Raw genomic sequence first — 13,255 nt, forward strand, 5'->3', positions numbered from 1 at the left:
CGAAAACGTAAATATTCACTCTTTACCCTGTTCCCTAGAGAGCTTTTAACTATGGGCGATTTTTGGAGCTTATTACGTGTTTCTTAAATTCTTGGACCATTAATCCCTGACTTTGGGATTTATAGCAAATATGAATACTTCAGATATCTAATCTCGTGTCCCCCTTTTCATGTTTGAAGCTAAATTAGGAAGCTATTTCAACAGTTCCCATATTAACGTTCCAGAATAGCAATTCTGCTGACGAGCCTAGTCAAAGTTCAGCTCAGCGCATGGAGCATACGCAGACTAGACCCGTCAGTTCAATTCAAGGTATAAACTGGGTCACTTCCCCATCAAAAACATCCCCTATGCTCAAGCGAAGCTGCGGGCTATGTTCGTTATTTTGTTATAACAAACCACACAGTATCATTCGTTATTAACTTCCTTTCTTTCTCTATATTAAATTCAATCGCGAACTTTAATTAATAGTTCCCAACTCGAGACACTGATACGTTAAACTACGTACCTTCGCTTTTAAATTAAACTCCTCTGATTTACCATATTCTCATACTTTCTACACCCACTAGACATAGTACCCCACTTGTGCACCCATTATTATCCACGACCCATTAAAATTCCAATAGCCCAGCGATCCCCCCACGACACAAGGCCCACGACCAAGACCGCAGCGATATTTCCCACCGAAACTGAGAGCAGCTCCAGGATGGAACGTATTGACCTATCGAAACATCAACAGCACGGCGCGCCATAAAGCACCGATTAAACTACCCGACTAACTCTCTGCCCTCTGCCTTCGACCGTATCCTCGCTGGCAAATTTACTTCCGTTTGCCAGTCCCTGCTCGTCTGTCGTGGACAAAACTACACATCGTCGAAATGATTTACCAGTTTCTTCGGTGGTGCAGGACACAGGGCTGCTGGTGACTCCCTCCCCCGCTCTAGTGTACGCGAGCACCTGCACTGTGTAATTAGTGTATGGACTCAGTCCATGCAGCACCGTGCTCAACGCATGGCTGATCTTCGTCTCACGGCCCGCCTGCTGCTCCAGGACAGCGCTCGCCGCCTCGTACAGCAACTTGTAGCCCTGCACGATCCCGTGAACTTTGTCCGAAGGCGGTGGTTTCCAGGTCACTTGGATGTTCTGGCCGGTCAGCGCCGCGCAGGCCACGTTCTGCGGCGGGGCGCTTGGAACTGCATCAGATCGTATCGTAAATTCGATGAACCTCGCCTCCTCGCATGCTGGAGACCGTGGTTCTACGTTCTGGATGGAGGGAACGGGAAATCTTCGTGAGAGGAAGGCTGTCTGCGAACGACGACGTAGAATGTTAGGGGATCCTGGGGAAAATGGGATTCCCCGGGATGCTGGGAGCTGAGGTACTGGGGATTGGTGCTGTTGGGGACTTCTGGTGTTTGATTTCCAAGCAATTGTTGAGGTGTGGTGTAGTAGGTAAATAGTAATGTGCCGTGAGGAGTGGATTCAGGGTTTCACTCTTTCATTTTTTGTGCTGGGTTACTTTAAAGTCTTTAAATACGGTATTTTGAAGATAATATTAGTAATAGTTTTTATGTTGTAATTTAGTAAAAACAGATAAATGCTAAAGTAGTCACAATCTCTTATTACATTTCTGTTTTAACCTTATGTTAATACCCAAAATTGTCGCCACTTGAAAAGCGTAGGAAAAAGGCTACCTGGGTATTGACATGAGTGTTGAAGTTAAATTTAGAAAAAAAAAGAATTACTAAGAAGTATCTAAAAATGTTGGATAAGAGATCTGCTAGAGGAAGCTCTTGTCCATCCGATCAATGGCTCATTTGCACATGCATCGCAACGTGCTCCAGGAACCCCAAAGCGATCCACTTTCCTCATTGCTTGCGCTCGGAACAGACCTCGCCCGAAGAAGCTCGTTCGATGGATCGTTGTCTGGGGTTCTCCATAGTCGGTGAAACAAGATGGAAAATGGAACGCGGTCGGTAGCATTTCCGGCATCGTCGAGAGCAACGCCGTGCAAATGCACTCTCTTTTGAGATCTGGGTAAGAGGACGCAAGCAGAAGTCCCCGGGTAAAAGTATTTTCAAGGTGGACTCATTGTTTTCGAGGGATTAACGTGACGGGGACGATAGGTGGAATTAGAGAAGGGTTTAAGGAAGAAATATTTGCGTTTAGCGACGCGCATCGAGGCGCTTGTTTCCTCTAATGTGTACAGGATGGGACACCAGCATTGCACTCTTGAAATATTTTCATCGTTCTGAGGTGTAGAGGTCATGTGGGCGCCTTTTAGTACCAAAGGGGACATCTTCCAAGATGAAAGTAATTACGGGAGATGCGCGCTGAGGTAGAGGAAGAACTTAATTGTTTGAAATGGGGCGCCATGCGTTTTAACCTCATCGCGATAATGCCTGTCGAGGCGAGTCGGAACAACAGGTTATTTAGAAGAGATGTGGGATTGGGTTAATGACCCTTACCTTATGAAATACTCTTCCAACGCAGTTTTATTACAATACAACGTTATAAGGAAAACTTATTCGTACGATAATTCATTTTGGAGACTTTTATGAGCAAGAATGTACGACAATCTTCCAAAGGAGTGTCTGAAAATTTCTGTTAATACTGAAAGTTCAGAAAAATGTTCTACTGAAGTGATATTGAAGTTTCTTTCTCAGAACGATTGAAGTTCTGCAAGTTATCTCTACATACTATCAAGATGTAATGCCTTCGCCATATTTTCCTTCTAATTGTAACGTAACGTAGCCCCAACTGAGGGCCACCAGTTTCTCAAATAATTTCCCTATATACTTCAAAGCTTTTACCCCACCCTGTGCTCACAACTCAGACCTCCAGCACCTCCCAACTTAAAATAACAAAATTCTAAGCTCTAAAAAGTCTCATGCAAGAGAGGAAAAAAAATAATTCCTTCATGCTCACCATCCTCGAGTGTCTGCACAGTGACAGGGTCAGATCCTGGTCCGTCGCCTTTATTATTGAACGCCTTCACGACGACGCTGTACTGGGTGTACTTCCGTAGGCCAGTTAGCCTATAATCGTACGAACCGTCTCCGTTCCCGGTGATTCCCACTCTCGTGATGTTCACCGATTGATCATTCCCTCTGAAATAAAGCCATGGTCGATGTTCCTCGAAGCGGAAAGATAAAGCGCGAGAAGGAACGCGCGGGACTCGGCGATACTTAAAGCCATCCCAGAGAAACTGGAGCGAAAAATGGTCTTCTGATTCCCTGAACTTTCCCCGATACCCTGGCCCCTCCCTTCGCCGCCCCTCGCCACGCCTCGACGGCATGAAACTCTCGTCGACGAAAAGGAACGTTTAGGGAGCTCGCGCCCGGACGACCCAATCGACGCGGCCTCCCAGCGCGTTTCCGTGATTCTTCGCGAACTGTAATCGACAAGATGAAGCAGAAGAAAAGAATCCAGAATCCCGGGAATTCGCGACTCGGAAGAATCCGATTGTTCCGACGAGAAGCGCGCAGTTGAAAACTGAGAAAGAAAACTAATTGGAACTCGTCCCGACGCGCTTTCAATCGAATATTAAATTTCCTCGGCGAGCTCCTCAGCGAGGTGAGTTTCCACGCGGCGAAGCAAGAAAAAAAAAAGATCTCGTTCGAGAAATATCGGTTTCGAGAGCTCGAGAACAAAAAGGGCGACGATTACCCGCATTTCCCGCTAGCGGAAGCGCGCGCCGATCGTCGGCTCTGACCGACTGGTCCATTGTCAACAATCGGTTTGATAATCGAAGATTCGAGCCCTCTCTACAAGCAGAGCTTCCTTGGCGGGTTCGAGGCTCACGATTGGACTGAGAACTACTCTAAACAGCTGTAAACGGATAACGATACCCGAGATTGGCGTAGCTGATGGTGTATCCCAGAAGTTCTCCATTCCACAGGGATCTATCCGGTGGTTGCCAGGTGACCTTCACTTGCTGCGGTCCTAAAGGCTCGGCGATGACGTGCCTGGGGGGTCCACTGGGTATCTCGCCGTCTGTCTGGGTCTGTGCAGTGGTTTTCGACGCGACACAGGAGCCAGGGAGAGGAGGATAGAATAATAGATGAGTAAAGAGACGGTCCAGTCTTCATGAATAATATTAAACGATGATCAAACGCGACATAAATGATAAGATTGAACTCGTTCTTTTTTTCTTTTTTTTTGAGGCATGCTGATATGTTTGATACTGACATGAAGGATGTCGCTTGGCGCTGATGTTCCAAGGTGATTTTCCGCAAGCACCCGAAAGTGGTAGGATGTCGCCGGTTTTAGAGGCGATATCAGCGCGACCGTGTTGTCCCCTGCCACCATCTTCTGCGTGTTGTGCTCATGCCACACGTCTTTCCAGCAAAAGACAACGACAGACGCTTAGAGGGGTTTTGTGCATCGCTGGTCGGTAGGGTAGTCGAGAAATTTACGGTACGCAATTCTGGTGGACGACGCGGAGTGGCTCGACTTTCCGCTCTCGCTTCGAAACGGTTACTGATACCTTTGCCCGAGGATCCAGAACGTTTGCATCGATTTCACGTTTGTCTGGCTGACGATGCTACACTATTATCACTCGTAAAGAGAGGGAAATTGTTTGGACCGTGTTCTGGGTCATTTGAGGGTGATTAGGTGTGATATAGTAGTCGATATGAATTATAAGGGGACACTGTGGCATTAGGGCCTCTGAATTATCGAGCACGTCGATTCTAATTAAAGTGATCTGTCCTGAATGTGACAATGAGATTTTCAGGAGTATTGTATCGATCTGAAGCACGAATTAAGAGAAGATAAATGTATTGAGATTGAAAGTACATCTATCACTCTCAAATTGAAATGAATTTTTTCAGATTTTTGACTCAGACTACTTTCATAATTACAATGATTTATTAATTACAATATAATATCAATCCTCATAAAAGATTCTGTAATCCAATCAATTTTTAATCCTACTTATTTTACTTTATTCCCATTTCCAAAAGAATATTATTGAAAAGAAGCTAATTAATTGCTCCATAAAAGCCCTTGAATTGACCCAATCGATCCAAGCAACTTCTCCCCCAAAGATTTCGTTATTTATAGGGTTTTACAGGGTGGCAACGTTAGGTGTCCCCGAGATCGCGTTACCTCGACCGAAAGAATTAGTTTGCCATTAACCTGGTCGGGTGGAGTAGCAGTAATCCGCCTCGAATCGTTCTAAAAATCGAGCGTACGAGGGAACGATGGCCTCGTAGTCGACGTAAAACGGGATTGCCCGAAATCCCCCCAGCCCTTCGATCGCTTTAGGGTAAGGGTAAAGTTCAGAAGGGGAAAGGTAACTTCGAAGCTGGAAGCTACGCTACTTCGTTCGAAAGCGCTCCAAGTTTAATCAAGTATGCTCTGGTCTGATTGAGTGAAAACTCGGTGGCCATGGTGGTTTCTGTTACCTTCCCTCCTACTGCTCGTTGATGTCGACAGAGAGTTCACGTCGAGCGATCCCATTTGCCGCAACTACCTTGGTGACTTAATCTCGCGTTGAACTTCCGACAGAAAAGCTGCGTGGGAGGAAGAAATATGCCAAGCTGCTTGGGACACATTCGCGGGGTGTGTAAAGTGGTATTCTTGAGAGAACACGCCACTAAAGATGCTTATCGCCGACTCTTATTAGACTGTATCAAGGTTTAAATTTTTGCTCGCTTTTGTCTATTTAGAGCCGTAATGCATACTAAAACTCCTTGATGGCGTGTTCTGGATCGATTTAATGAGATGACATTACTTTTAATATTATGTCATTCATGCATCTTGATTTGGATCAAATTGAGTAATCTAGAAGGCAGTTTCATGTTCTAATTTCTTATCTAGGACAGTAAAGTTATACCTGCCGGAGATTTCATTACCTATTCAAACATTTTAGTATCCGAACGTTCTGTTACTTTAATAGAATCTTAGAAAGAAGCTGTATAACTTCTCAAAAAAATATGGGATCCTTAGAGATTGCAAAAATCGTCAGTTTTAATGTGAGGTAAGTGATTCTTCTTTTATCTCAACTCAGATATAAAAGATTTTACCAAATTTGCACTCGAATATTATTATATTACTTCTACGATTTTATATTTCTTCCACCGACCACAGATTTATCCGCACTTTCGCAAAGCGTGTCGCACTCGCACGATCGACTGCAGGCTCTGTCAAACGAAACCAAGTGGCGAATGGTCGTTCAGGCACAGTCACTCGACAGAGACGATAGCGCTTCAGTCGAACACAGAAACAGGTGAAAAATGCGCGAACGCCGCGCGGCATCGAAAGCGTCTCGTCCGAGCAGACCCTCAATCGAGCGGAATAGTCTCGCCACGAAATCCCGACGGCAGTGATAACAAATTCTCGACTCGGTGCTTGCCCTGAAAACGTGTTTCACACGCGTTAACACCACCGCCGCGGCTCTGCCCTGCCTCGCCATGTGTTAAGTTCGATAATTTAGCGGGGGCTGACGATTCGAGTCGATTAGGCGTAAATGAGGACATCCGAAGTTAACGAGGGACCGAATCCTGGGACGGAGGGTGCAGGCGAGGCTCTTTCAAAGGGAACTTTCCTCCAGGAGGGGAAAATAAAGCGGAGGGCGGCGAAGAAGCGTCGCCAACTTCGTGCCAAACTTTGGCCGCCTTCGTTGCCGTTCGACGCTTTCATGAAAAGTGACCCGACCCGCTGCTGCTCGATATAACACCTCGGTATCCTCCCCCTTTCAAAAGGGGCTGGAGGAAGACGAAGAAACGGGTCATTCGATGGGGAGCGGTAATTAAATATCGTCGAACATAATGAGAACGGTTTCCCGCGATCGCTGGCAGCGCCGAACAACGCGTTTTGATTCGCCAGTTGGCTTTCATGGAAATTGAAAAACTTTCGTCGGTCGGTATGCAGATACGAAGACCAAGGGGCGTCTAAGGAGCGAGCTATCTACCCTTCAGGCCGAGGAAAATTAATTTTTCCATTAAAATGTTAAAACGGAGGGCCGTGAGCTGACTGCGCCAATGAAGGGTTGCTTATTATTTTTTCGTTGGACTCGAGAACTTCGACTGCGATAGGACACCTTCGATCGATGACTCGATGAGAAACAATAACCTCGGCTCCTGCGTAGGATTGATTATATATTGTTTGCCACATTGGGTTATAATTTTATTCCCCTCGATTGCCTCCACAACCTCCGCGCTGAGTATTGATTAAACTCGAGATCGAGCTTGACAGTCCAATAATGGAGTCTTAATGCTCCCGTCGAGACATTACGAATCAAACTACCTGTGATGGGGCGGTCGTAATGAAACTGTGATTATGCTTCGGCAGGAACTAATTAAAATATGAGAGAAGGCAAATGAAAAATACAGTGCGTCGTTCTACTCTGTGAAGCAATTTCCTTGAGTTGAAAAATGGGAGTACGTGATAGGGAATAAATATTCGCTTTTCGTTCTACTGGAGAGAGTTCTTAGAATATGTAATATGGGTAGGAAATCGGTGACTTTGATTCAGCGAAATACGTAAGAGTCAAAGCAAGGGGAATACACGTGGGATCCAGCGATTTTCCGCTCCATGGTATTTCCCTAAATATCCAAAAATATACATACAAGTTCTTCCTCCCCGCAATGGAGGCATGGATCGATCTCTACCCAGCCCCGGTCAAATTCAACGAGCCCAGCGTTTCTCAAATACCTTGGACACCTGGGAATGCTGTTCCAGCACGCTTTGGGATCGATTAAGATGTGCCAGGAAGCTGACAGGGAGAGCACCATGAACGTTTCGTGTCGAGGATGAAGCAGAAGAACGTGTACGATGGAAGAACGAGTACACAACTTTTTCTCGAAGATTACGATGCTTTAGTGAGGCGATATCAAGAACGTTTCCTTCAGAAATGATTACAGGGAAGTCAAAGGATCCAGGGATGTCAAGAGACACGGGGATAGAGCTTGGCGATGGATAACGTCCTCGCGATGGAATAGGTCTCGATTTGAATTCCAAAGCAGCTCCCTGAGAGTCTTTTTCCTGCCGCGGATGTCAAAGCAATAAATCAACTACTCCCTCTTATCTGTAGCGATTCTGAGGAGTCGACCTCCAAGCGACTTCTCATAATTCCTTACGTTCGATCGATCGTAATTTCATTCTAATTCTGGACAGACGATTTGGAAAGCTATTTTGGTGTCCAGACTTTAAAGGCGTTTCAGAATATTGCGGCCATGTTGGAGCAACGCTGAACCGCATGAAGGTGAGTGCTTGTTTCTGACGTAGCATTGCCGAGGTTAGATTATCCGACATAATCCGGAAACACTGGCGTGTCTATTTCCTTTACCGTATCAGCTTTCGTCTACTAGCGGGGCACGTAGAATGCAGAAGCTACGGGAAACGAGCGGAAAGTAAGCGTACGAACCTCAAAAGAACATCAAAAGCAACATTGCTCCTGGCAGTTCTGCTACCAGCTGTCGTGCACCGCAACATCAAAATAAACTACCGCCCAAACGACAGAGACACGACCAGCCGTGTAATTGCTAAGTCGCATTAGCGAAGTTCTTGGGATTAACTTAGCTGCGTGTCCTCGAACTTCACTAAGACGAGGCTGAGGGGCCTGCCTTTCTCGTGTGTTTAGGGATTAAGGAAATATGAATGAAGAATCTCTTGGGTATGAAGTGTTTAGAATGTTGGAGCTTGGAGCGTTAACGCATATAGGGTGGCGGTGAAGTTGTTGGAACGTTCTTGTTATTTTTACTTATTTTTCTTGTTTTATGAATTGTATGTTTACGAGGAAACTGTCTAAATAAATAGAATTCTTGAGAAGAGTGAAATAAAAAATATCTGCTTGCATAACTATCTACTGAATATAAAGTACAGCTTGTCAAAAATGAAAATTTCAAAGCTTTTAGAGGAAAATTGAAAAGCATTTCACGTGTATCATAATATTCATCTACTCCCAACAGTATATTATATCATCCAATGACCCACTTTAGGGTCACGCCACCCTGAATGTATTAAAGCATACAAGGTATTACAATATCGCAATATTTGAACCCCAGAGACATCAGAATACTGAAACAACGAAATGCTGGGATGTAAGTTCTTCAGAATATTATATAGCAAGGAACGGAAGTCGACTCGGAAGCCGTCAGCCCTGGCAGCATGATTACTAAAAATAATACACAGTGTTCTGCAATATTTGTTCTCTCCTGTTAGCCAGAAAAATTCAACGCTTACTCCAGAGGGCTCAGTGGTGTGAACGCGTTTAGAAATGGCAACGAGTGCACTATGAATATGCGAGTCTAGTGAAAATGAAGCTAACGTTCTCTACGTAGTGCATTTGGACGCGAGGGAGGACCGATGCCCGATTACCAATTCCGAAACGAGGCGCACGGACACGAACGCGATCTGTGCAACACTATCGGCGCTCAATGTGCACAGGACGCGTATTTGACCGCGATCAATCGAAGTCACGCGTACACGCTCCCGAGACACGCCTCTCTGTCTCGAGGCAGGTCCAATGTCGCAGGTAGCTTCCCAGAGTCCCTCCTGTCCGTCGATTCAATAGCCCTTTTCGTGTTGGCTCCACGAATGAAGTTAGTACGTTTAATACTAACAGAACTTTTATCAATTACATTACATACTCGATTAACTGATCTTGAGATGCAAAAAATGGTGGGGATATTGATGACTTTATATCGTGACTGAGAATACAGTGTACACTGCAAAAATGAAAATTACTCACAGAATACAGTATTATCTCGACACAAGTTCGCAGGGTCACTCATATTTCTTTAGAGCTACCTTCCTCTCTTCCAACTCTAAATTAATTAAGACTATACTTAGCAGATAGAATCTTAAATCTGCCACCTCAAAAATAAGACTCAGATAAAGTGCAAAATTAGTTCCAACAAAACGTGAGCGTAATATGAAACTTGCATCGACCAATCACTGCCCTGACAAAGTAATTTTGGCTCAGAATGGCCTAACAGAAAGGACATCAGGAGCTCTCAATAAACCTGCGACGTAGCGGGTAACGCCTGATGGACAACCGCGTCCCTCGATCGATAATCGCGCTGTTAGCCAATCTATCGCCGCGGTCGTGTTTCGAACGGCAGACTAAGCGAGGCTGTAGAACGTACCCTGTGCCTCCTTGTATTGTACGATGTAGTTGGTTATGGGCGAGCTGGCGTGCGCTGGGTCCAGCTCGCTGGACGGCGATGACCACGCCAGCAACAGCGATCGGCTGCCTTGCTCGGCCACGTGTAAATTCCGTGGAAAATTCGGCGGCTCCTGGACCAGCAGGTGGATCGTCGCCCTAGCGTGGCCGTAAGCGTTGGTTGCGACGCACACGTAGTCCCCACGGTCGATGTGGTTCGCCTGGGTGATACGCAGCTCGGAGATCACCCGTCCAGCCACCTTCGTGTTGTCTATCGAGTACCTGATCGAGGAAGGACCAAGGCGTGATCGATACTGCGCCACCGAGAGACAGGGACCGCGTGGGAACGTGATGGATGGAGGCCCGAGGTGGATTCTGTTCTGTTTTTTTGATCTCGAACCCATTCGATCCCTCCACAAACTGGAGGGAGCAACGCGGCAGATCCGCGGGATTTGATAGATATTTGACGAGGCTACGCTGGGAATTATTGATGAACGCTGCGGCTCCAAGCTACTGGAGTAATTTTCGCGCGAGGGAAAGTTGCCGACGAATGGGGCGAACCGTATGATTCTGTAATGAGCGAGCGCACCGCGCGACAGTTGTCGCGAAAACGCTTCGGGGGAGATAGGTAACCGCTAGAGTCACGCACTTGGGAAGATTGACGGGGGTGAGTGAGACGAACTTGAAGGGGATTTATCGAGGAAGTTATAGGGTTTTGGTAGCAGACTTGGCGGCATTGTTAGTTCATTAGAACAGCTTTCATGGGTAAGAGCACTAGAACTAGAACTAATACTGCTAAATAAGTAGTGACGTCAAAAGAATCTCTAGAACTACCAAGCGTACGTCTATTTCTAACAGTCTGTCTGAGTACAAATTTGTTAAAAAGTAGATACATAATTCAGAATAATAAGGAACCGAATCAAGTTTGTATGTAAGAGTTACTTAAATATTGCACAAGGGTTAACATATTCAGGATTGTCAAAATATCTTCATTGTCTTCATGAAATTTTGTTTGGCTGACTATTGAAACTATTTAATTTCATTTTAGGGAGAGTACTATATTATACTGGATTGTTTCAGATGACTCTTGCTGTAATTACCATATAGTGTTGGTAGTCGATGGCAGATCGAAGTGTCAGTCTCATCGATCGCGCAAACTCGTGAGCACAGAAGGGGAAGGGCATTAATTAATTTCGATACAAACCTAACATCGTAGTTGGGATCGACTCTGCTGTCACGCGCACGCCAGCTCAGATCAAGAGGAGCGTCTCCTTCGGCCTCGCAGCGCAGCGTCACGCTCTCTCCTCGTCGCACAGACTCCTGTCGGCTTTTCACCGATACCTGGGGACCCGCTGTTTCACAAATTACAGCGTTAATTTTTCGTCTCTTCATTAGTGGGAACGCTGCACGCGGAAGTATTTCTTGGACCTGCTTCAAATATTCGAAAAGTTTGCAACTTTACTGTCGCTGGGCTGATTAATCAAATCAGTGAACCATAGCTCGGGTACCCCGGGATCGCTAATCCCGTCCTGAAGACAACCCTCAGGCTCTGGGGGAATTTCAATTTAGACTATACTTGTGATTGCAAGACGAAACACCGTAAGTCATATTTTTTTATTTCTGAGATATTCATACCCTGTTCAAAGATCTCTGTGTACAGGTGCTGTCTACTATTTCGTAGACTTTAATTTTTTTAGAATATGTTTTATGTCGCTCTGCCTTGAAACCACAGAAATAGAAAACTTATAGTCCCATGATAAATAATTTTAAAAAAAAATATAGAAGACCCATCGCCGAGAAAGCCAATTGAGTGAAGATACTAATTCATATTAAAGTAATCTCGCTTTCCAAGAAACACGTCTCGAGTACGCTATTTCGAAGCGTTTGCTTCCATCGTATGAGGCCAGCTAGCGAGCAGAAATTCGGCCAGGAAAGGAAGAATTCCAGAGAAGCCGATCGTGGCCGGAATCCCAAGTTCGCAGGCCCGTTGGCTAACACAGATCCATCCGACAGTAACTCCATGTTCAGTGAATATTTTACCGTGAACTGTTAGGCGAATGAGCTTGCTGAGGCCAGGCCCGATACCGTTGCTCGCCTGGCACAGATAGAACCCAGCGTGTTCCCGGGACACCCGTGGGATCACCAAGGATCCGTTCCCAGCTACCCCTGCTCCCTCCGTTCCACTGTAGCCCAGTTCTCTGTAGTCACCCGGAGTTTCACCTGAATGTTCCAAGGGACGGCCATTACTCGCCGAAACCTACCCGTTACAGCTAATTCGCGCTGCCAGTGATTCGGTTATTAGCGCGAACCACGATAAAGGTACCTCGAGCGACAGCCATTTCGACTATGAAACTTCTAAGTTGGAAGCCACCAATTGAGGGTTTAAATGGTTCGATTTGGTAACACATTTCGGTACGAATAACACAGTCGAATTGGGAACGTGGCGAGAATCAAATTCTGAGAGAGGAAAATAAAGAAATAGAAAGTGGATCTGAAGTTTAATAAGAGGTAAGCTGGGACATGGTGAAGATTTTATGAGAGCTGAATTTGAGAGTGACAGTTGAATTTAGAACCTGCTGAGAATCGAATGTAGGACACGAAGGAAGTTGAATTTGAATTATAAATTGAGAATTGGTAAGCTCCTACGGGTGGTAGGTAGTCTTCCCCTTCTTAGAGACTTCCTACCTGAATATGGCGATTGAGTAAAAAGGAATCTCGTGTCAGAGACGAGACTGGAGTTTATAGCTTTACAGAATTTCCTTCGATATTACAATATCGATAGGAAAACAGCGGCGAAGCACCAACGTATCTCCCTGTTCCGAGGTAGAGACATTCCCACGTTAGGAGATCCATGTCAGCCGATGTTCCTTCCGACACAATAAACATCAGGAATGGGTAACTGTCTGAAGAAAGCTCGGTGTTGCGTGAAGAGATACAATGTCTCTGAGAATACAGTCAAAAGATAGATACACTGTCAATGCATACTTTAACAATGTATATTCAAGTTGATGAGAAATCTTGAATAAGCAGTCCTTAGCTTAGATATCAATCTCGTACGAAGTTAAAACTGTGAAAGCATTCTCTATAATTTTCTTCTTCGTTCCACTGCAAGATCCAACAAAATCCCAAAATATGCATTGCAGAAAT

The 13,255-nt window shown here is 45.4% G+C and overlaps 1 protein-coding gene across 1 annotated transcript in view; it reads right to left on the minus strand.

The window, feature by feature from the left end:
* LOC143180742 (cell adhesion molecule Dscam2) overlaps positions 1 to 13,255 on the minus strand; it is a 129,829-nt gene that overhangs the window by 9,844 nt on the left and 106,730 nt on the right. Inside the window, exons 13-19 of the mRNA XM_076380687.1 lie at positions 12,149 to 12,328; positions 11,313 to 11,460; positions 10,092 to 10,390; positions 4,186 to 4,334; positions 3,846 to 4,000; positions 2,923 to 3,104; positions 885 to 1,190 (exon numbers count right to left, since the gene is read on the minus strand). Of these exons, the coding sequence (XP_076236802.1) occupies positions 885 to 1,190; positions 2,923 to 3,104; positions 3,846 to 4,000; positions 4,186 to 4,334; positions 10,092 to 10,390; positions 11,313 to 11,460; positions 12,149 to 12,328 (1,419 nt within the window). The remainder of the gene's footprint in view (positions 1 to 884; positions 1,191 to 2,922; positions 3,105 to 3,845; positions 4,001 to 4,185; positions 4,335 to 10,091; positions 10,391 to 11,312; positions 11,461 to 12,148; positions 12,329 to 13,255) is intronic.

This window comes from Calliopsis andreniformis, chromosome 6 (assembly GCF_051401765.1).
Source record: "Calliopsis andreniformis isolate RMS-2024a chromosome 6, iyCalAndr_principal, whole genome shotgun sequence".
Lineage (NCBI taxonomy): Eukaryota > Metazoa > Arthropoda > Insecta > Hymenoptera > Andrenidae > Calliopsis > Calliopsis andreniformis.